Consider the following 23,415-nt stretch of genomic DNA (forward strand, 5'->3'; position numbering starts at 1 on the left):
ATTTAAGTTGTCCTTATTTATGTTGGATTAACCATTAAATGATTAATTATTTAACAAATAATAATAATAGTTATCATTAATAATAATGAACTATCTAATTATTAACCGTTAAATAGTTTTTTGTGAGTAACATAAATGTTAATATTGCAGAAATATTCATGTAATTTGCTGCTTTAACCCCACGTTTTTTCCACACTACTGTGTGTGTAAATCCTCACAACACTGTGTGTGTTTGTTTGTTTGTTTATTAGGATTTGAATGTCACACTTTTTACACTTTCATTCATGACAGAAACGGTAGTTACTCATTACACAAGGTTTATCATTCCACAAGGTTATATCGAACACCGTCATGCACAATTTAGTATCTCCAATTCACCTCACTTGCATGTCTTTGGACTGTGGGAGAAAACCGGAGCACCCAGAGGAAACCCACACGGACACAGGGAGAACATGCAAACTCCACACAGAAAGGACCGGGGCCGCCCCACCTGGGGATCGAACCCAGTACCTTCTTGCTGTGAGGCGACAGTGCTACCCCTTAGCCACTGTGTCAGCCAAGTCTTTTAACTTAGTTGATCTGTTATCAAGTACTTCCCATAAAGAGAACGACACAGAATAAACAAGAGCGGAAATGAAAGACCACAATTAAATGAATAAATAAACTTTATTCATTTCCGGTCAGGTCTGTTGTATTTGGTCACAGTTAAATAAAACTGTTTGCTACAGTGTAAATAAATATTTTATAATAAAAAGCTAACTAAAGACAATTCAGTACTTAGCATTTTAAGCTCTTACACAAAGACAGAGAAAAACAACTCCAGTCTGTCACTGGCTGACTTTAATCAAGCAATTCTGTGTATGTCTTGAGCAGTGTGTAATATATAAGCTTTCAGTGAGGGAGACTCTGAAAAGAGGATGAAGGGATGATTGTTACAAGAAGTGCAATTAAAAATTAATGTGCATAAAGCTGCTAGTGTGAGCTTCAGCAAAGACAAAGAGCCAGTGACAGGTAGCTATTTGGCTATACAGTGGGCTAGTGGATAAAGAAGCATAAACTGCAAGGCTTGACTGCAAAGATGAGGATGGTGATAGATTTTTTATTTTTTTTTCTCCGCCTCTCGCTTGTGCTCTTCTTTATCCTGATCTCACTCTCTTTATAGGAAGTGCTTGATAACAGATCAACCAAGTTAAAAGATCTGGCTGACACACCCACTAAGATGGGTCACACACATTGTTAAGAGAAAGGAATGTGACATTAAAGCAGCAAAGATAATATTTGAAGGTAAAACTAATATTACAGAAACAATAGTACAGGTGTATAGGCAAGTGCCTAAAGACCTCTCTCTCTCTCTCTCTCTCAAACACACACACACAGAGCAGAAGCCCACGGGCTCAGCACCCATCCCTGTATGCCCAGTTGACCTTCAGCTTGTGTCTGGGTGATCGATAAGCTTCTCTTCCTCTCGTCTGCCTCTTGAATGTAAAAACAGGAAATCAAAGGCTCGTACACCGCCTTGAGTGCAAATCAAAAAGTGCCCCTCACATCTGTGTCAAATGGCCTGAGCAAGAGGAGCAGAGAGGGGGGTTAAAGAGAGGGATAGAAAGAAGGGAGACTTACGTAAACATGTGACGATTCTTTAAACAGTAGTAGGCCATCACCTCTTCCGAGGGCCAAACACCTGCCAGAGAAAAGGGACAGAGAGAAGATAATAGATATATGAATATAAATCAGTAAAACTACAATTCTGGTAGAGCTGTCTACCTCTCTGCCTAAGTCACTTCATAGGGCACCTAAATGAACTTTGGCCCAGGAACTGTTGACCTTTTTGAAGCACTTCCAATAAGACAAACTGATTCTCACTGTATCACACAACACTAAACTGTTAAACTGATCAAATTCAGTGACATGTGCCAAAGCCTGACCACAATCCCATTAAAATGAATTCGAACTTTGGAAGTGGGATTCGTAATGCATTGGAACATACAGGGGTTGGACAAAATAACTGAAACACCTGTCATTTTAGTGTGGGAGGTTTCATGGCTAAATTGGACCAGTCTGGTGGCCAATCTTCATTAATTGCACATTGCACCAGTAAGAGCAGAGTGTGAAGGTTCAATTAGCAGGGTAAGAGCACAGTTTTGCTCAAAATATTGCAATGCACACAACATTATGGGTGACATACCAGAGTTCAAAAGAGGACAAATTGTTGGTGCATGTCTTGCTGGCGCATCTGTGACCAAGACAGCAAGTCTTTGTGATGTATCAAGAGCCACGGTATCCAGGGTAATGTCAGCATACCACCAAGAAGGACAAACCACATCCAACAGGATTAACTGTGGATGCAAGAGGAAGCTGTCTGAAAGGGATGTTCGGGTGCTAACCCGGATTGTATCCAAAAAACATAAAACCACGGCTGCCCAAATCACGGCAGAATTGAATGTGCACCTCAACTCTCCTGTTTCCACCAGAACTGTCCGTCGGGAGCTCCACAGGGTCAATATACAGGGCCGGGCTGCTATAGCCAAACCTTTGGTCACTCGTGCCAATGCCAAACGTCGGTTTCAATGGTGCAAGGAGCGCAAATCTTGGGCTGTGGACAATGTGAAACATGTATTGTTCTCTGATGAGTCCACCTTTACTGTTTTCCCCACATCCGGGAGAGTTACGGTGTGGAGAAGCCCCAAAGAAGCGTACCACCCAGACTGTTGCATGCCCAGAGTGAAGCATGGGGGTGGATCAGTGATGGTTTGGGCTGCCATATCATGGCATTCCCTTGGCCCAATACTTGTGCTAGATGGGCGCGTCACTGCCAAGGACTACCGAACCATTCTGGAGGACCATGTGCATCCAATGGCGGTGCCGTGTATCAGGATGACAATGCACCAATACACACAGCAAGACTGGTAAAAGATTGGTTTGATGAACATGAAAGTGAAGTTGAACATCTCCCATGGCCTGCACAGTCACCAGATCTAAATATTATTGAGCCACTTTGGAGTGTTTTGGAGAAGCGAGTCAGGAAACGTTTTCCTCCACCAGCATCACGTAGTGACCTGGCCACTATCCTGCAAGAAGAATGGCTTAAAATCCCTCTGACCACTGTGCAGGACTTGTATATGTCATTTCCAAGACGAATTGACGCTGTATTGGCCGCAAAAGGAGGCCCTACACCATACTAATAAATTATTGTGGTCTAAAACCAGGTGTTTCAGTTATTTTGTCCAACCCCTGTATATTGTGAGCCAGGCCTTTCTAGTTCAAAATCAATCCCTGACCTTACAAATGCTTTCTTGACAGAATGGTCACACATTTCCATAGACACACTCCAAAATCTTGTGGAAACAGAAGTTAACAGAGAAGTGGAGGCTGTTATAGCAACACACGGGATCCAAATCTACACATCCAATAAGCTAATAGTCTGGTGTCCACTTACTTTTGGCTGTAAAGTGTACACTGTCAATACTGTCAGACAATATTGTCAATATTATGTATTGTTTTAAGCTTGCTGTTCAGCAGAAAGCAGTTTAAATGTGTATTACGTGAAAGGTGTAAATGCAGCAGTAAGACGTAAGGAGGTCATGGCTTACCACTTTGTTCCAAACTTATTAAGAGAATTCTTTTTGTCAATACAATATAATTTACATCTTTTACCCTTACTGTTCATAATATAGCACAAACCCTCATGCTGCTGTGATAAATATAGCCACATGGGCCTGGGAGTAAATTGGAAAACCATTGTAACTTAACACAGTCCGCCACTATATCAAGAAATGCAACCTGAAACTCTATAACACAAAGAGATAGCAGTAAATCAATTCTATGCAGGCTCTGGGCCCAAGCTAATTTCAGATGGTGTTTCCAAAAGGTGTTGGAAATGTGTGCTGTGGTCAAAAGAGTCCATGGTGGCACACAGTGTGTTTGCTTGACTGGCCGGTTGCAGTCCAGATCCATCTCCTATAGAAAATATATGGAGAAACACCAATCACTGTCTGTGTAGACGTCTGACAGACCGGTAGTACGATTAAGATTTGAAGATACTTTCTTTATTTGTAATATTCATTTATTTATTTAATGTGGGATTTGTTTTAAAATTTCATTTAAGTTTTTTTTTATACAAAAAGGGAAATGTGCAGCATAGTTTTGCAAAGTTTGTACCTACCTCAAAAAAAAAATACATTCATTATTTAGATAAATTAAGGATAAACACAAATACAGTATTTTATTTTCTTTTTTAAGAGAAATAATAAAAGAAAACTTTATCATAATTTGTCTTCAATTTCAGTTTAAAAAATCGGGGGAAAAAATCGTATTGTGAACCCAGAATCGTGAATCGTATCGCATCGTGGGGTAAAGTGTATCGTTACATCCCTAGTGAAGACGGTGAAAATATTTTCTTTGTACAAATACGTTTTAAAAGAATAAACAAATCACAGATTCTTGTTTTTACTGCATGTTAGAAAATGTCCCAACTTTTCCAGAAAGTGATGTCACAGACGATTAACTTCTAAAATCAGAATCACAAATCTGTGATTAAAAAATAAATAAACAAATAAACAGGAATTTGAGAAACTAATATTATACAGCCCTATTCATTTAATTTAATGTTAAATGAAACATTTACTTTATTAACAGTAGTTTATTTAAATTTCTGTCTTTTCCAATAAGGTTCCAGTAATAAATGTAAATAAATAAATGTGGCTGGAAAAATCACGTTCTGTCTCCCTCATTCCTTCGCTTACAAGCTCTCTCTCTTTCTCTCTCTGTGATTACTTATAGGTGTGTAAGCTGTGTGAGAGTAGGGGGGTCCAGCGAGCGATTATCATAAGGAGCAGGTTGGTGGTCTTATCACCCACTGTCAGCCCCTGTTCCTTCTGCTAGCTCCGGCAAAAGCCATAACACTGCTATTGTTTCTCTCTCTCTCTCTCTCTCTCTCTCTCACTTACACACACACACACACACACACACACACACACACACACACACACACACACACACACACACACACACACACACACACACACACACGCAGAGGCATAAACAGAGATAAATACTCATTTCAATAAGCTTAGCCTCAGAACTCTCAGTGAGCTGCTGTGTTTTGGGACATGTTGAGCGTACACATCTCTTACGAATATATCAAAGTCAGACAGAGTTCGCGTTCACACAAAGACAGCACAAGAATGCTGACTGGCTCAGTCTAAGATATTGCCATCAGCATCATCAAATTCATAAAAAATCACCAAAAGCTCTAATAAAACAATTTAATCACCCTTTCACTTTTTTAGCAACAGTCACCAAAAGAACATACACATTTATTTATTAATTTATCTGGTTAATCCTGATTAGGGTTGCATTCAGAAAGGCAGGACACACCCTGTACAGGTGCGGTCCATTGCAGGGCATCACCTGTTCATTAACACCTGGGAGTTTAAGTACTCAGTCTACCTCATATATGCACCACATACACTGATCAGCTATAACATTAAAACCACCTCCTTGTTTCTACACTCACTGTCCATATTATCAGCTCCACTTACCATATAGAAGCACTTTGTAGTTCTATAATTACTGACTGTAGTCCATCTGTCTACCAACCAAAAATATCCAGCCAACAGCGCCCCGTGGGCAGCGTCCTGTGACCACTGATGAAGGTCTAGAAGATGACCAACTCAAACAGCAGCAATAGATGAGCGATCGTCTCTAACTTTACATCTACAAGGTGGACCAACTAGGTAGGAGTGTCTACTAGAGTGGACAGTGAGTGGACATGGTATATAAAAACTCCAGTAGCGCTGCTGTGTCTGATCCACTCATACCAGCACAACACACACTAACACACCACCATCATGTCAGTGCCACTGATAAATAATCTAAATAATACCTGCACTGTGGTGGTCCTGTGGGTGTCCTGACCATTGAAGAACTGAGTAAAAGCAGGGTAAAAAAGCATGCGAGAAAAAGATGGACTACAGTAAATAATTGTAGAACTACAAAGTGCTTCTATATGGTAAGTGGAGCTGATCAAATGGACAGTGAGTGTAGAAACAAGGAGGTGGTTTTAATGTTATGTTGCACTATTAGTAATGTTACATCAAATATTATTATAATAGAAAAATAATTAGCAAAAAGTAACACACGCAAATGGTTACTGTAAAGTCATTGTAAAGTTGTAAAGAGCTGACGGGCAAGCCAGGCGCCTATATGCACAATGATAGGCTGATCCAAAGAATTTTTTATAACTGCTGCAATTACGACCTCTGGCTGAATGATGGCACAGACACAGAGATGGGGGATATGGATCTCCATATAAACCCGAAAAAAAGAAGCGGTCGACTGCAGTACACTTGTCAGAGGGGGCGTGTTAGTCACGGCTCTCCTCGGCCAGAAGTGGAGGTCTGCAGCAGTAGACGAAGTGAAATGCGAATGATGACTAGATTGGGAAGAAAACTGCAAAATGCAAAAATGGGTTATTGTAATTAAAATTTAATATTTTTATTATTGTATTTATTATTATTATTATTATCAAGTCAATCCTGACTCCTGGCAGCCACCATATTGATGTAGTTTCTCCAGAACATCTTGTCTTCTGTTTACATCTTTAGACTTCTCGATCTTTAAACTGCTCGATCATTGTGTCTCTAATTGTATCTTGTTGCTGGCTGTCCTCTTCCTCTTATCTTCAACTCTTCCAATCATAATTGTATTTTCTAATAAACTGGTTCTTTTCATTATGTGTCCAAAATGAGAGAGCTTCTATTTAGTTACCTGGGCTTCAGGTGAGAGCTTAGGTTTAATTTGGCTGGTTGACGTTTGATTGATGTTTGTCTCATTTACATTTACATTTTCGGCATTTAGCAGACGCCCTTATCCAAAGCGACTTACAGTATTGGGAAAGTATACAGTCTAAGCAATTGAGAGCCTTGCTCAAGGGCCCAACAGCAGCAACCTGGCAGTGGTGGGGCTTGAACCAGTGACCTTGTGATTACTAGTCCAGTACCTTAACCACTAGGCTACAACGTCCCTTTGTCTCCTTTGCTGTCCAAGGTTAATGCCTTTTAAAGTATCTTGTACTTAAAAAAGCACACTGTTTTTCTATCAAATTATCTTCAAACTTTGCAGTTGAGGGTCACAGTGTTAGTTGGTGTTTCCAAGCTAGTTGGGGGAAGTATTTTGTCCAGCAAGTTCTGGCTCTACCCATGGTCTTCATAAAATAAGACGTGCTGTAAAAAGTTATTTATGAAACACTTTATTACTTGTATTTTGAATACTTGTTTTCCACTACTGGGCAACATTGATCAACTTTCTTTTTTAACTTGTACTTGGCTAGACAGAAAGCTCTTGCGACCTCCAAGTGTCATAAATCTTTTTTTTTTTACACTTTGTTAATACCTTTTCCTGATAAATCTTACAGTGGCCTTTCAATATGTCATCTAGCTGATCAGGCAGAGGAATATGTGGGAAATAGCAAGTAGAGACTGCCCGTTTAATGGCAGAGGCATATGTTGACGTTTTATCAATAAGCATTATTAAATCGTGCTTGGGTGACTTAATCTCAGGTTGATGCTGCAAAGAGGTTGAGAGAGACAGGCGTTAACAGGCCTCTGTGAAAAGCAGGTCATAAGCTGCTTATTATATCGACTGTCTCACTTTAACACACTCGCACACACACACATACACGTCCCCACACTGAGCCTCTGTTTCTGTCTCGCACTCACACTGAGGTTTGTACACAAACTTGGTCACATCTTTGTTTGTGTATATTTACAACCAGACTAAACACCGGCTAAGCAGTGAGGCCAGTTTGAGGACTTTGACTTTGTTGACTTTTGAAAGTCTCTTTAAGTTTTAATGTTTTTTGTCATCCATTTATTTATGCATTTATTTACACTAACTGCTCATCCTAAAACACTACGTGAAAGGCAGGGTTACATTCACACCTAGAATTGCAAATACAGTGGTACCTTGAAACTCGACGTCAATTGGTTCTGGGAGTGGCATTGAGTTTCAAGATATTTTTCCCATAGGGATGTATGGGGAAACCTGTTAAAATGTATGCAGTTCCCATGGAACTGCATACATTTTAGGCTAATGTAAAGTAATGGGGTTGTTTTTGACACTTATTCACTGAAAATAACACAAACATAAAAAAACACTGAAATAGAATTGAAAACAGTTAAAAATCAATAAAAATACAGTAAAACCTGCACTTCACCATTACTTCTTTATTGTTTACTTATGCTTCTTAATCGTGGAGATGACTGATCTTGGAATACCATATTCCGTTCAGTAACGGCACATTCACATGAGAATCGGCAACATAGCTTTCGCACTGGCTGTGCCGGTACACAAAGCTTAACGTGACTTATTGTACTAAAACAAGCGAGTAAATTTATTAGTGAAAAGAACTTATTAGCAGTAATAATTAAGAGAGGTTTAGTGTTTCTATGTCTTTCTCCTAATACATGACGTCATGTTAAGCTTTTTTTTAACAATAAGCATTTTAGACTTTCTCGAAAAAATGCCCGAGCTATAACGCAAGTTTAAAAGTGAAACAGGAGAAAAATCCAGCTAAACACAGATACTTGTGGATGCTTTTAGAGTGAATGTGACGTTTGCAGATTCGTCTCATATGCACACTTTGATGACGTTTTACTGCACCGCTCAAGCCAAGCGGTGAACAAAACGGCTGTTCATTGTTAATTTGAAATTAAATAAATAAATGAATTTTAAAAAGCTGAACACGTTGAGTTTAAGGTAAACGTCAAGTTTAAGGGTACAAACTGTTCCACAAAGGGCGTCAAGTTTCAAAGATTTTGAGTTTAGGGGAACGTCGAGTTACACGGTACCACTGTACACCCTAATTTAGAATTGCAACTTCACTCTACCTGAAGGAACATGAGAAACTTGTAAACCGGGCTTAAGTGAGTGTTGCTGGGACAAGGGGTTGAGATGCACTTGAGAAAATGAGAAGCTCATAGGATGATAGCAGATTAGTCTCCTCTTTGCAGATGCAATCTCTTTTCACCTTCAATTACTGGAGAAATAGAGCCGTTTTAACTCTCTTTTACCTATCCCATCATTCCAATGTATTCCTGTTTATCTTAAGTCATCCTCAGTACCTGCAACTCTAACAAAAAGCAATCACCACCAACTTAAAAAAATACTCCTTTACAGGTAAGAATGGAGCATGCGTGTTCTCATAACTTAACCTTACATATTAGGAAGGGAATGGCGAAGGTTATTGTTCCTTGTCAAAGCTGTAATGTTTATTTTATAGTGCTGCTTATGTAAGATGAAATCTTGCTCTGAAGTAAACACATAATTCTCCTTCCACCAGTAGAAAAGCTGTAGGCTGGGTGAACTAATGACCTGCTGAACTTTGGCAAAGTGCAGCGACCTGTTAATGCCGACCAATGCCGGGATCTAATCACATGATCCGGGATCAGTCCACCAGATACAACATTATACTCATGCATACACCCACATACCTTAAACAATCACCCAGAAATGAGTGTAGTACAAATTTTGGATAAACATAACACAGATTAATAAGATTCCAGCCAAAAAAACATAAAAATTATAATAAAACAAAGTCTTTAAAAACATAGGTGTCATTAGATTTGAAGAATAAAAAGGGCATTTTTCCTGCACATTCAAAAAGAACAGAGCCAAACAGGAACCACCAGAAGTATAGGTACTACTAGTACTACAGGTTCAATTAAATTGTATACATATTGATGCATGACATGTTGACGCAGCATATTTCTGACAAGTATTTAGTCACTTGTCTTTAGGAGCAGATACATTTTTAATTCAACCATATATTCATTCACATATGCGCCGTTAGATATGTAATTTTAGGTCAACATGCACAAAAAGTTCTCATTAAATATGTTTTTTGATATGCCAAAGAAGCAAATTACTAACATTGCTAAAAAAAAACTGAAGAGAAAAACAAAACGACAAGTTACTGAGTTATCTACGATGACTAAAGATAACTGAATAAATCTTTGGATGGATAAAGATCTGGAATCCGAGAGTTTTTGGCAGTTCAGATTTTAGGAGTCCAATCACAAAGTATTATAATGAGATTGTTTTGTCAGGACTTAAGAGGTTCGAACTTGAAGACTATATTGACTATTATGACTATGTTGTTTTTGTTACACACCTGTCTGGAGCACTTTTATGGTAAATAAGGTTAAAAAAGTGGCTTGATTGCTATTATAGCAACCTTGTTAACTTTACCATTGGCTGTTCATGCTGTGATAAAAGACAAAACTTAAAAGATGATTCGTCTAACTGGTCATATACATGATTTTTTTTTTTTTAAATGTCTTGTATTGATTAACACTTAAGTACCACTTTGGCCATCTTGTATTGGGCTCACTAGCTTAATGAGCTTTGTCCTGATTGGTCAAGTGATGAAAAGGTGCTTGACATTTTCTGTATAGTTGTACAAACAAAAAATGCCAGTAGGAGTGCTTTTTGAAAGCAACCACATTCATTGTATTGTCCAAGCAATTTGTCTAGCTACTAGGCCAGTAAGATATGCCCAGTTGGCCTTTGGGTGTTGAAACCAAATAATTTATAGGCAACATAAAACAAACCAGACTACCACTGGGTTTAATGACTGGTTTAATAAAACTGAAGCCCTGGTACTGAACAAATATAAACATCACACATAAGTTTCCCAGTACCTAAAAGTTATTCAGGTACTATGTGCATTTATACAAGGCCACAATTTAATACAGAATGTGAGAATCTTACTCCAGACTTGTTAAAGCAGTTAGTTGTAGACTACTGCTTAAGGTACTGAACTAGTAATCAGAAGGTTGCCAGTTCAAGCCTTACTACTGCCAGGTTGCCACGGTTGGGCCCTTGAGCAAGGCCCTTACCCCTCAATTGATTAGACTGTATACTGTACGTCGCTTTGGATAAAAAGGTCTGCTAAATGCTGAAAATTTAAATGTAATAAGTACACAAGATAACCCAAAATCTATATTTGGTAACAATCTTCATTTCTGCCTGTAATATTTGATTTTAAAATAAAAAAGACATGAAAAAAATTCCAAAACAGTTAAAGGCAGCCAGACAGACAAAGAAGAAAAGCAAGCAGAAATAAGTATGTTGTGTAAAATGTGTGTATGTGCTGCCAGGCGGCGTAAAGCTTTCGCCAGATGATCTCCACATTAACGCCGGCCTCCGATAATTCTTAAGCCTCCTCTATTTCAGATCCAATAACGGATAAGAGCACATTTCAGCATGATCAACTGCCAATCTGTTCCCTCACACCGCTACTTTACTCCCACTCAGGATTACTGGACAGACACTCAGACACCCAAACATACACACTCATACAGATAATAAGAGCCACCATTCGGGGCATTAGAGTGGACAACACCACAGATTATGCCTCAACCCCTGTCAAAATAAGAAACCACATCCACCCTAACACATACACATACAATTCTCTTCAATATAACTGTAGCTGGCACTTGAAAGACCAGACAATGTTTAAGGACAGCATGATGTCTCAATGCCCACTGCCTCCAAGAAAGGTCTGCATGGACAAAAAGACTTGTCGATTGTTCCTTGAAAATTGACAAAAAAAGGGTGAGGTGTCTTGCCCAGGGATGCAGACAAGTGTGTGTGTGTGTGTCTGTGTGTGTGTGTGTGTGTGTGTGTGTGTGTGTGTGTGTGTGTGTGTGTGTGTGTGTTTTTTTAAACCCTGGGTCTCAAACACTATGTGTTGAACAGATAAGGCTCGTCCTCCCCTCTAGGTAAACAATCTTTTCGGCTTAGGCTGCCAGTATGCAGCCTCTAACAAGGAAAACAAGAAAAGGTGGAGGGCCACTGCTCCATTGGTATGGGCACTGGCATGGCCGAGTCATATCTTTGCTCTGCTATTTATCTGCCAGCCTGATAGCTTACTTATCAGTAAGCAGAAAATGCAGAAGCTAGCAGAATCTCATCTGAGTAGGTGGCGTGGGGCTGATGGCAGGCTAACGGATATATCAGCAGAACAGGAGTGAGGCTGTAGCGGGCTGAATGAGAGTGTGTGGGCTGTGGCTGATTGATTAGCATAGTCAAAAACAGCACTGGGCCGTTGACAACCCCGGATTAAAGAAGCGCACAGAGCAATTGCTCCCTCCTCTCAGTGGCAGCATGAAACAAGGGCCTTGCTCAATTACAGCCCTGTCACCTGAGCATGCTGTATTTGGGGAATGTTAATACAAACAATTAAAGTAAGAGAGGGAAAAGAAATAGTAGGATGAAAAAGGATAGCAAGCAAGGGTTAGCAGAAGATGGAAAATGTGTAGTGTCCTTGGAAACTAGAGAGTTAGAACTAGAGAGTAAACAGAAGGTGGAACTAGAATTATTACTAATGAAGCACTGGCATTGGGTGCCATTTTGGTCATGTTGGAATAGCTGGCTGATTGATTTGCCTTTATTAAAATTTTAGGACTCCTAAAAGTGGCTACTACCTTGCCATCTGTGGCCACCACATTCACCTATGCTATAAAACATTTTAAAAAGGTTGGTAAAGACTATTGATATGAATGGATGAATTAATAGATGGATGGATGGATGGATGATATCAGAATAAACTGATAAATGATGGATGGATGATATCGGAATATAATGATAAATGATGGATGGAAAGATGGATGGATGATATCAGAATAAACTGATAAATGATGGATGGATGATATCGGAATATAATGATAAATGATGGATGGAAAGATGGATGGATGATATCAGAATAAACTGAAAATGATGGATGGATAGATGGATGGATGATATCAGAAACTGATAAATGATGGATGATATCAGAATAAACTGATAAATGATGGATGGAAAGATGGATGGATGATATCAGAAACTGATAAATGATGGATGATATCAGAATAAACAGAAAATGATGGATGGATAGATGGATGGATGATATCAGAATAAACTGATAAATGATGGATGGAAAGATGGATGGATGATATCAGAATAAACTGATAAATGATGGATGATATCAGAATAAACTGAAAATGATGGATGGATAGATGGATGGATGATATCAGAATAAACTGATAAATGATGGATGATATCAGAATAAACTGATAAATGATGGATGGATGGATGGATGATATCAGAATAAACTGATAATAATAATAATAATAATACATTTTATTTATATAGCGCTTTTCAAGATACTCAAAGACGCTTTACATAAGACAAATAATCAAAACAAATACGTACATACACCATACAAATCATAGTACAAAATCAAAATAGTACATCAACATCAAGAATAATTAAGATAAAAACAAAGAGAGCAGCATAAGACAGTTCATTAAAAATTAGCTAAATTATGAGAGAGAACAACAAATATAGAACAATTTCTTAAAATTAGACAGAAACAGGACAGATTTACATGCAATCAGGAAACTGAAAACTTTACAAGTTTTAGGATCTAGGACTTCACATTTCTGTCGTGATCTAAGTATAAAAACTATTAAAAAGAATAGCAAAAATAAAAGCATTTATTTTGTGTTGTTACAAGTTAAATGCCACTCTGAATAGATGAGTTTTGAGAAGTGACTTGAATTTGGACAGGTCAGGACAATCTCGTAGGTGTTTGGGGAGAGCATTCCATAAAGATGGAGCAGCTATGGAAAAGGCCCTGTCACCCCAGGTCCGGTGCTTGGTCCTAGAGGGTATGGACAGTAGGTTAGCCTCAGAAGAGCGAAGGCTACGGGAGGGAATGTGCTGATGGAGCAGGTCGGTGAGGTAGGATGGGGCCTGATTATGGAGAGCTTTGTGAGTGAATAGAAGAATTTTGAATTGAATGCGTTGAGCAACGGGAAGCCAATGAAGTTTTTGTAGAACAGGTGTAATATGATCACGGGAGCGAGTATGAGTAAGGAGGCGAGCAGCTGAATTCTGGATATACTGAAGTTTTTTTAGGATTTTGTTAGATGTACCATAAAGGATGCTATTGCAATAATCAATTCTGGATGTAATAAAAGCATGAATCAAGGTTTCGGCGGCAGAAAAGGAGAGTGATGGACGTAGACGTGCTATGTTTTTTAGATGAAAGAAAGCAGTTTTGGTGATGTGATTTACATGGCGGTCAAAAGAGAGGTTGCTATCAAAAATTACACCAAGATTTCGGATGTTAGAAGACGGAGACAAAGTGTCATTATCAATGGTAATTTGAAAATTTTTTGTGGTTTTTGCCAGGGTTGTAGGACCTACGATGATCATATCTGATTTTTCACAGTTTAATTTGAGGAAATTAGCTTTCATCCACAATTTCATTTCAGTGATGCAATTTGTCAGAGTGGAGTGAAGTTCAGTATTAATGGATTTGGAGGAGATGTAAAGCTGAATATCATCAGCATAGCAGTGGAAATGTAAACCATGCCGACGTATGATGTCACCAAGGGGGAGCATATAAAGAATAAACAAAAGGGGACCTAACACTGAGCCTTGGGGAACGCCTTGGGACAGTGGAGCAATGGCAGAACTACAATTGTTGATATTAACAAACTGTTGTCTGTTTATGAGATATGACCTTAACCACAAAAGGGCAGTACCAGTGATGTTGACAGAGGATTCAAGGCGGGACAGAAGAATGGAGTGATTAATGGTGTCAAAAGCTGCAGTAAGATCAAGGAGGACGAGAATATTAATTTGTCCAGAGTCTGAGGAAAGAAGAAGGTCATTTGTGACTTTGAGGAGGGCTGACTCAGTGCTGTGCTGGGGGCGGAAACCAGACTGAAATGATTCAAATAGATTATTGGAATTTAGGTGATCTTTGAGCTGTGAGGCAACAACACGTTCCAGTATTTTCGACAGAAATGGAAGATTGGAAATGGGCCGAAAGTTACTCATAATGTTAGAGTCAAGTCCAGGTTTTTTAAGTATGGGAGTAACAGCAGCCAATTTGAGTGATTGAGGGACTGAGCCAGAACTAAGAGAGGAATTGATTATCTCTGTGATAAGTGATGAGATAACTGGAAAACAACCCTTAACAAGTTTTGATGGAGCAGGATCCAAAACACAAGTGGAGCTTCGCATCCCTGTTAAGATCTCAGATAGGTCCAAAAGAGACACAGGTGAGAACTGAGACAGAGGCTGGGTAATAAATTGAGATGAGATAGGCGGAGAAACAGAGATGACAGGGGAAACTGTCAGAAAATTGTGGATATTCTCAACTTTTGTTTGAAAAAATGAGAGGTAAGAGTTACACTTGTCAACTGTAAAGGAATTGGTAGTATTGTCAATTGGTTTGAGAAGTTTATTTATTGTGGAAAAGAGAGTCTTAGGATTTGTTGATCCAGCATGTATGAGTTCGGAATAGTAAGTGGATCGGGCTGCCGTAAGAGCGTCTTTGTAATGTTGAAGATAATCAGAATAAATCTGATAATGTACTGTTAGACCGGTTTTCTTATAAAGTCTTTCAAGCTGGCGTTTACGGGATTTCATTTGGTGAAGCTCAATTGTGTACCATGGTGCGGAATGACTAAATGAAACAAATTTGGTTCTCAAAGGAGCCAGCTCATCAAGACATGAGGCGAGTATGTCATTATAGTAATCGACAAGGTCAGATGAATTACTAGACAGTACAGGACAGACAGACATCTTTTTAACAAGAGAATCTGAGAAAGCAGAGGGAGAGATATATTGAAGATTCCTGAAGGATATTTTACGTTTAGCTCTAGTGATGGGCCTAGTGACCTCAATGTCCATGATGATTGTCAAATGATCAGAGACAGTAAGGTCATGGCTGGACGGCTGATGAACTAGGACACCAGTAGAGCAGACAAGGTCAAGAGTATGACCTTTTTTATGAGTTGGAAAATGTATATGTTGTGTGAAATTAAAACACTGTAACAATTCCAAAAATTCCCTGGCAAATTTACAGTTGTTGTCATCAATATGGATGTTAAAATCACCCATAAGCAGTACAGAGGATGAGAGGGCACTAAGCTGGGTTAAAAAATCTGAAAAATCAGAGAGAAAGGAAGCGTTTGGCTTTGGCGGACGATAAACTACAGCAGTGACCAGAGGAGTAGGCCCTGACAACTTGAAAGCCAGGTGTTAAAAGAAAGAGCAGCAGGAAAAGACAAAGTGGTTATTTTAATATCATCCCTATAGACTGCAGCAACACCACCACCTCGCCCTTCCATACGAGGTTCATCAATATACGAGTATCCCATTGGCGTGGTCTGATTTAACATAAAATAATCCAAGGGTTTATGCCAAGTTTCAGTGAGACAGAAAAAGTCTAGTTCACTGTCAGATATAAATTCACTGAGTACAGTACTTTTTGTGTTGAGTGAACGAACATTAAGCAATGCCATTTTCAAGTGGTATTGTTGTGTAGTTGGCTGTGAGGAACGAGGAAGAGAACGGAGATTTGCTAAGTCCACTCCGCGTTTCCCATCCCACTCCGTGGACAGCGTTGTCATGGAGACTACACCGCTACTGGTGTGCAAGGCAGCAGCGCTCTGATGACGTGTTTGCGGAGCGACAGTGCGCACGGCTGACCAGAAGGATGGAATAGCGTTACCGTTTCGAAGATAAACAAGCTTTCTCCGGGAGCCCCTGTGAATATAACGAGGCCGGCGAAGGAGTCCAAGCTGTTTGATGACTGAAATACACGATGGAGTAGTGCAGTTGTTGAACTTCCTCAGCTGGTCAACGGAATAGTTCAACATCGTGCCGATCCCAGGAAAACTCATCCACCGTTCACCACCGGCCGCAGACGCGATGTACAGTAGAAAGAACAAAAAGTATCAAAAGCACAAATAAAAGTATCAAAAGTAACATAAAAGAAATAGATCCACAAGGTGTGTAAAAAGATGAAAACGAAAAACGATAAAAATACAATAAAATACGGTAAAATACGGTAAAATACGGTAACGGTAGCGGCAGCCAAATGCGCCAGCGTCCACCATCACCATGGCAATGGTGTTATCATGTGATAAATGATGGATGGATAGATAGATGGATGATATCAGAATAAACTGATAAATGATGGATGGATAGATAGATGGATGATATCAGAATAAACTGATAAATGATGGATGATATCAGAATAAACTGATAAATGATGGATGATATCAGAATAAACTGATAAATGATGGATGGATGGATGGATGATATCAGAATAAACTGATAAATGATGGATGGATAGATGGATGAATGATATCAGAATAAACTGATAAATGATGGATGGATGATATCAGAATAAACTGATAAATGATGGATGGATGATATCAGAATAAACTGATAAATGATGGATGGATGGATGGAATCAGAATAAACTGATAAATGATGGATGGAAAGATGGATGGATGGATGTATGATATCAGAATAAACTGATAAATGATGGATGATATCAGAATAAACTGATAAATGATGGATGGATAGATAGATGGATGATATCAGAATAAACTGATAAATGATGGATGATATCAGAATAAACTGATAAATGATGGATGATATCAGAATAAACTGATAAATGATGGATGGATAGATAGATGGATGATATCAGAATAAACTGATAAATGATGGATGATATCAGAATAAACTGATAAATGATGGATGGATAGATAGATGGATGATATCAGAATAAACTGATAAATGATGGATGATATCAGAATAAACTGATAAATGATGGATGGATGATATCAGAATAAACTGATAAATGATGGATGGATAGATGGATGAATGATATCAGAATAAACTGATAAATGATGGATGGATGGATGATATCAGAATAAACTGATAAATGATGGATGGATAGATGGATGAATGATATCAGAATAAACTGATAAATGATGGATGGATAGATGGATGGATGATATCAGAATAAACTGATAAATGATGGATGGATGATATCAGAATAAACTGATAAATGATGGATGGATGGATGGAATCAGAATAAACTGATAAATGATGGATGGAAAGATGGATGGATGGATGTATGATATCAGAATAAACTGATAAATGTTGGCTGGATGGATGGATGATATCGGAATATAATGATAAATGATAAATGGAAAGATGGATGGATGGATGTACAGGTGCTGGTCATAAAATTAGAATATCGTGAAAAAGTTGATTTATTTCAGTAATTCCATTCAAAAAGTGAAACTTGTATATTATATTCATTCATTACACACAGACTGATATATTTCAAATGTTTATTTCTTTTAATGTTGATGATTATAACTGACAACTAATGAAAACCCCAAATTCAGTATCTCAGAAAATTAGAATATTGTGACAAGGTACAATATTGAAGACACCTGGTGCCACACTCTAATCAGCTAATTAACTCAAAACACCTGCAAAGGCCTTTAAATGGTCTCTCAGTCTAGTTCTGTAGGCTACACAATCATGGGGAAGACTGCTGACTTGACAGTTGTCCAAAAGACGACCATTGACACCTTGCACAAGGAGGGCAAGACACAAAAGGTCATTGCTAAAGAGGCTGGCTGTTCACAGAGCTCTGTGTCCAAGCACATTAATAGAGAGGCGAAGGGAAGGAAAAGATGTAATAGAAAAAAGTGTACAAGCAATAGGGATAACCGCACCCTGGAGAGGATTGTGAAACAAAACCCATTCAAAAATGTGGGGGAGATTCACAAAGAGTGGACTGCAGCTGGCGTCAGTGCTTCAAGTGCTGCAAGACATGGGTTTCAGCTGTCGCATTCCTTGTGTCAAGCCACTCTTGAACAAGAGACAGCGTCAGAAGCGTCTCGCCTGGGCTAAAGACAAAAAGGACTGCTGAGTGGTCCAAAGTTATGTTCTCTGATGAAAGTACATTTTGCATTACCTTTGGAAATCAAGGTCCCAGAGTCTGGAGGAAGAGAGGAGAGGCACAGAATCCACGTTGCTTGAGGTCCAGTGTAAAGTTTCCACAGTCAGTGATGGTTTGGAGTGCCATGTCATCTGCTGGTGTTGGTCCACCGTGTTTTCTGAGGTCCAAGGTCAACTCAGCCGTCTACCAGGAAGTTTTAGAGCACTTAATGCTTCCTGCTGCTGACCAACTTTATGGAGATGCAGATTTCATTTTCCAACAGAACTTGGCACCTGCACACAGTGCCAAAGCTACCAGTACCTGGTTTAAGGACCATGGTATCCCTGTTCTTAATTGGCCAGCAAACTCGCCTGACCTTAACCCCATAGAAAATCTATGGGGTATTGTGAAGAGGAAGATGCGATACGCCAGACCCAACAATTCAGAAGAGCTGAAGGCCACTATCAGAGCAACCTGGGCTCTCATAACACCTGAGCAGTGCCACAGACTGATGCCATGACTCCATGCCATGCCGCACTGCTGCAGTAATCCAGGCAAAAGGAGCCCCAACTAAGTATTGAGTGCTGTACATGCTCATACTTTTCATGTTCATACTTTTCAGTTAGCCAACATTTAAAAAAAATCCTTTATTTGTATTGGTCTTAAGTAATATTCTAATTTTCTGAGATACTGAATTTGGGGTTTTCATTAGTTGTCAGTTATAATAATCAACATTAAAAGAAATAAACATTTGAAATAATGTTTGTGTGTAATGAATGAATATAATATACAAGTTTCACTTTTTTAATGGAATTACTGAAATAAATCAACTTTTTCATGATATTCTAATTTTATGACCAGCACCTGTATATCAGAATATAATGATAAATGATGGATGGAAAGATGGATGGATGGATGTATGATACCAGAATAAACTGATAAATGATGGATGGATGGATGATATCGGAATATAATGATAAATGATGGATGGAAAGATGGATGGATAGATGTATGATATCAGAATAAACTGATAAATGATGGATGGATGGATGATATCGGAATGTAATGATAAATGATGGATGGAAAGATGGATGGATAGATGTATGATATCAGAATAAACTGATAAATGATGGATGGATGGATGATATCGGAATGTAATGATAAATGATGGATGGAAAGATGGATGGATAGATGTATGATATCAGAATAAACTGATAAATGATGGATGGATGGATGGATAATATCAGAATATAATGATAAATGATGGATGGATAGATGGATAATATCAGAATATAATGATAAATGATGGATGGATGTATGATATCAATAAACTGATAAATGATGCATGGATGGATGATTTTGGAATAAACTGATAAATGATGGATGATTTTGGAATAAACTGATGAATGATGGATGATTTTGGAATAAACTGATAAATGATGGATGGATGAATGATTTTGGAATAAACTGATAAATGATGGATGGATGAATGATTTTGGAATAAACTGATAAATGATGGATGGATGGATGATTTTGGAATAAACTGATAAATGATGGATGGATGGATGGATTTTGGAATAAACTGATAAATGATGGATGGATGGATGATTTTGGAATAAACTGATAAATGATGGATGGATGGATGATTTTGGAATAAACTGATAAATGATGGATGGATGGATGATTTTGGAATAAACTGATAAATGATGGATGGATGGATGATTTTGGAATAAACTGATAAATGATGGATGGATGGATGATTTTGGAATAAACTGATAAATGATGGATGGATGGATGGATGATTTTGGAATAAACTGATAAATGATGGATGGATGATTTTGGAATAAACTGATAAATGATGGATGGATGGATGATTTTGGAATAAACTGATAAATGATGGATGGATGGATGAATGATTTTGGAATAAACTGATAAATGATGGCTGGATGGATGATTTCGGAATAAACTGATAAATGATGGATGGATGGATGATTTTGGAATAAACTGATAAATGATGGATGGATGGATGGATGATTTTGGAATAAACTGATAAATGATGGATGGATGGATGATTTTGGAATAAACTGATAAATGATGGATGGATGGATGAATGATTTTGGAATAAACTGATAAATGATGGATGGATGGATGATTTCGGAATAAACTGATAAATGATGGATGGATGGATGGATGAATGATTTCGGAATAAACTGATAAATGATGGATGGATGGATGGATGAATGATTTCGGAATAAACTGATAAATGATGGATGGATGGATGATTTCGGAATAAACTGATAAATGATGGATGGATGGATGGATGATTTCGGAATAAACTGATAAATGATGGATGGATGGATGGATGAATGATTTCGGAATAAACTGATAAATGATGGATGGATGGATGATTTCGGAATAAACTGATAAATGATGGATGGATGGATGAATGATTTCGGAATAAACTAATAAATGATAGATGGACGGGTGGGGGCTGGAATGGATCAATGAATAATTAGGTTGCTTTGAGCTCAGGATGAATAGTTAAGTAATTATGAATGGAGGTATGGATGGATGAATGGATGATGTCCAGGATAGATATATGACTGATGAGGTGAATGGATTGCTGGATAGTAATATGGATAAATAAGCACTTGGGTGACACTGCAGTCTAATGTGCGAGCAACCACCACTGAGATCACGAGCTTGAATCTCTGCTAAGTTATCCACATCGCCAAGCATCCAACAGGTTTTGAGGAAGGGAGGTTGAATGGGTTCCTCATTGCTGCTGCCACAACTGCAGCCTCTACTGGCTAGTTAATACGCCATATGCCAAATGAATCAGTTAGATTCCGCCTTTGGTGGGTAAAAAGAAAAGCCTCTGGTCTGTGATAGTCTGCAACTCATTGCACATGACTAGATTGGAATGTTTTCCTCTCTAAATATGTAAATTAGGCCGCTGTACTATTATTTTCATGTTTTAATGATTATTATTATGGTATAATTATTTCCATATGTTTATCTGCCAAGAATATCAAAATTAAATATGGATACTACTTTTTAATAATTCAATTCCAGTGTTTTACCCACACCCATTGCCAACAGAGACATCAAATGATTTATATAATTAAATTTAGTGCTTCCAGTTTTGTGGCAAAAGTCTGAGAAAGACCCTTTACTGGTTTCCAGCCCCAAAAATAAAATTAATGAATGAATTAATTAAATAAGAGGTCCATAGAGGTAGCCTGCACAAAGACTTAACCCCAACCCAATTACAAAACTTCGGAATTAATCAGTACGTCTATTACAAGCCAGGCCTTTACTTCTGACATTTGCACCTAATCTGTGCATTTGACTCAATGGATAAAACGTCCCACAGACACATTTCAAAATGTCGTGGAAAGCCTTTCCAGAAGAGTAAAGGCTACAAGGGGGGCATAGTAATGCCCATGGTTTTGGAATGAGATGCTAAAAACCTCATAATCAGGGGTTCACATACTTTTGGACACATGTCATTTATCTCTACAACATAATTCTGTGACAACATTTTAGCAGAAGACAGTAAAATCAGGTAGAGGCACTTGGAGGGCTTGGCGGGTTTATACAGGTGTTAGATGTGTTTGCCGCTTCTCATGTGAATGTGTCTTTACTAAATGGAATACAGTATTCCAAGGTCAAGCAAAATATAAGAAGAATAAGAAAAACGATAGAGAAGTTTTATTATATATTTTTATTTATTTTTAACTGTTTTCAATTGTATTTCAGTGTTTTTATATTATATGTGTTATTTTCAGTGTATAAGTGTCAAAATGACCCCATTATTTTACATTAGTCTAAAATATATGCAGTTCCACAGGACCATGGAACGCATAAACAGGTTTCCCATACATCATTATGGGGAAAAAATACCTTAAACTCAACGCTTTTTAAACTTGAAGTGCCACTCCCAGAACCAACTGACGTTGAGGTTCAAGGTACCACGGTATATAAATACTGCTAAAAAGTGCCTAGGCAGATACATTGAGTTTCTAGAATTTATAGTGGTGGCAATAACTGTGGAACATGTGGTTTTGTTACAAATAATTATTTCTTTTTTCTTCTTAAAAAGGTTCGCTTTAATTAAAGGCTGGATATTTGTTAACTTTGAGATAAAGCTAATTCACCAAAAAGGTTTTATCTTTAATAAGAGTGCCAAAAGTACAACATAATTCGGTCTGTGACAACATTTTAGCAGAAGACAGCAAAATCAGGTAGAGGCACTTGGAGGACTTAGTGGGTTTATACAGATGTTGGCTGTTCTAACAGTGGACAGACCACCAATTGCCAAATTCTCCACAGCAACAGTATACTCTTTGGTTACAAGACCAGGATACTTCGAAATAGTAACCATGACAACATGCCACAGTGTTCATTTTTGAAGGGTACCAAAATTACCCCCGTGTCTTCCTCATCACTGTTTCCATTGAGAAATGTGTTCATGTGACAGCAAGATTTAGGCCTAAATGATTTTAAGCCATGAATAAATAATTACAAAAAGAGGCAAAACAATCATGAGCGTGGGGACCTGGGTTCAATCAACGTCTGTGTATGAGGAGTTTTGAATGTTC

At 38.3% G+C, this 23,415-nt stretch overlaps 1 protein-coding gene across 1 annotated transcript in view; it reads right to left on the reverse strand.

Annotated features, from left to right (window-relative positions):
* Positions 1-23,415, reverse strand: part of camkmt (calmodulin-lysine N-methyltransferase) — a 194,421-nt gene that overhangs the window by 60,692 nt on the left and 110,314 nt on the right. The window contains exon 4 of the mRNA XM_062995057.1: positions 1,621-1,681. Coding sequence (XP_062851127.1) covers positions 1,621-1,681 — 61 coding nt within the window. The remainder of the gene's footprint in view (positions 1-1,620; positions 1,682-23,415) is intronic.

This window comes from Trichomycterus rosablanca, chromosome 5 (genome assembly GCF_030014385.1).
Source record: "Trichomycterus rosablanca isolate fTriRos1 chromosome 5, fTriRos1.hap1, whole genome shotgun sequence".
NCBI lineage: Eukaryota > Metazoa > Chordata > Actinopteri > Siluriformes > Trichomycteridae > Trichomycterus > Trichomycterus rosablanca.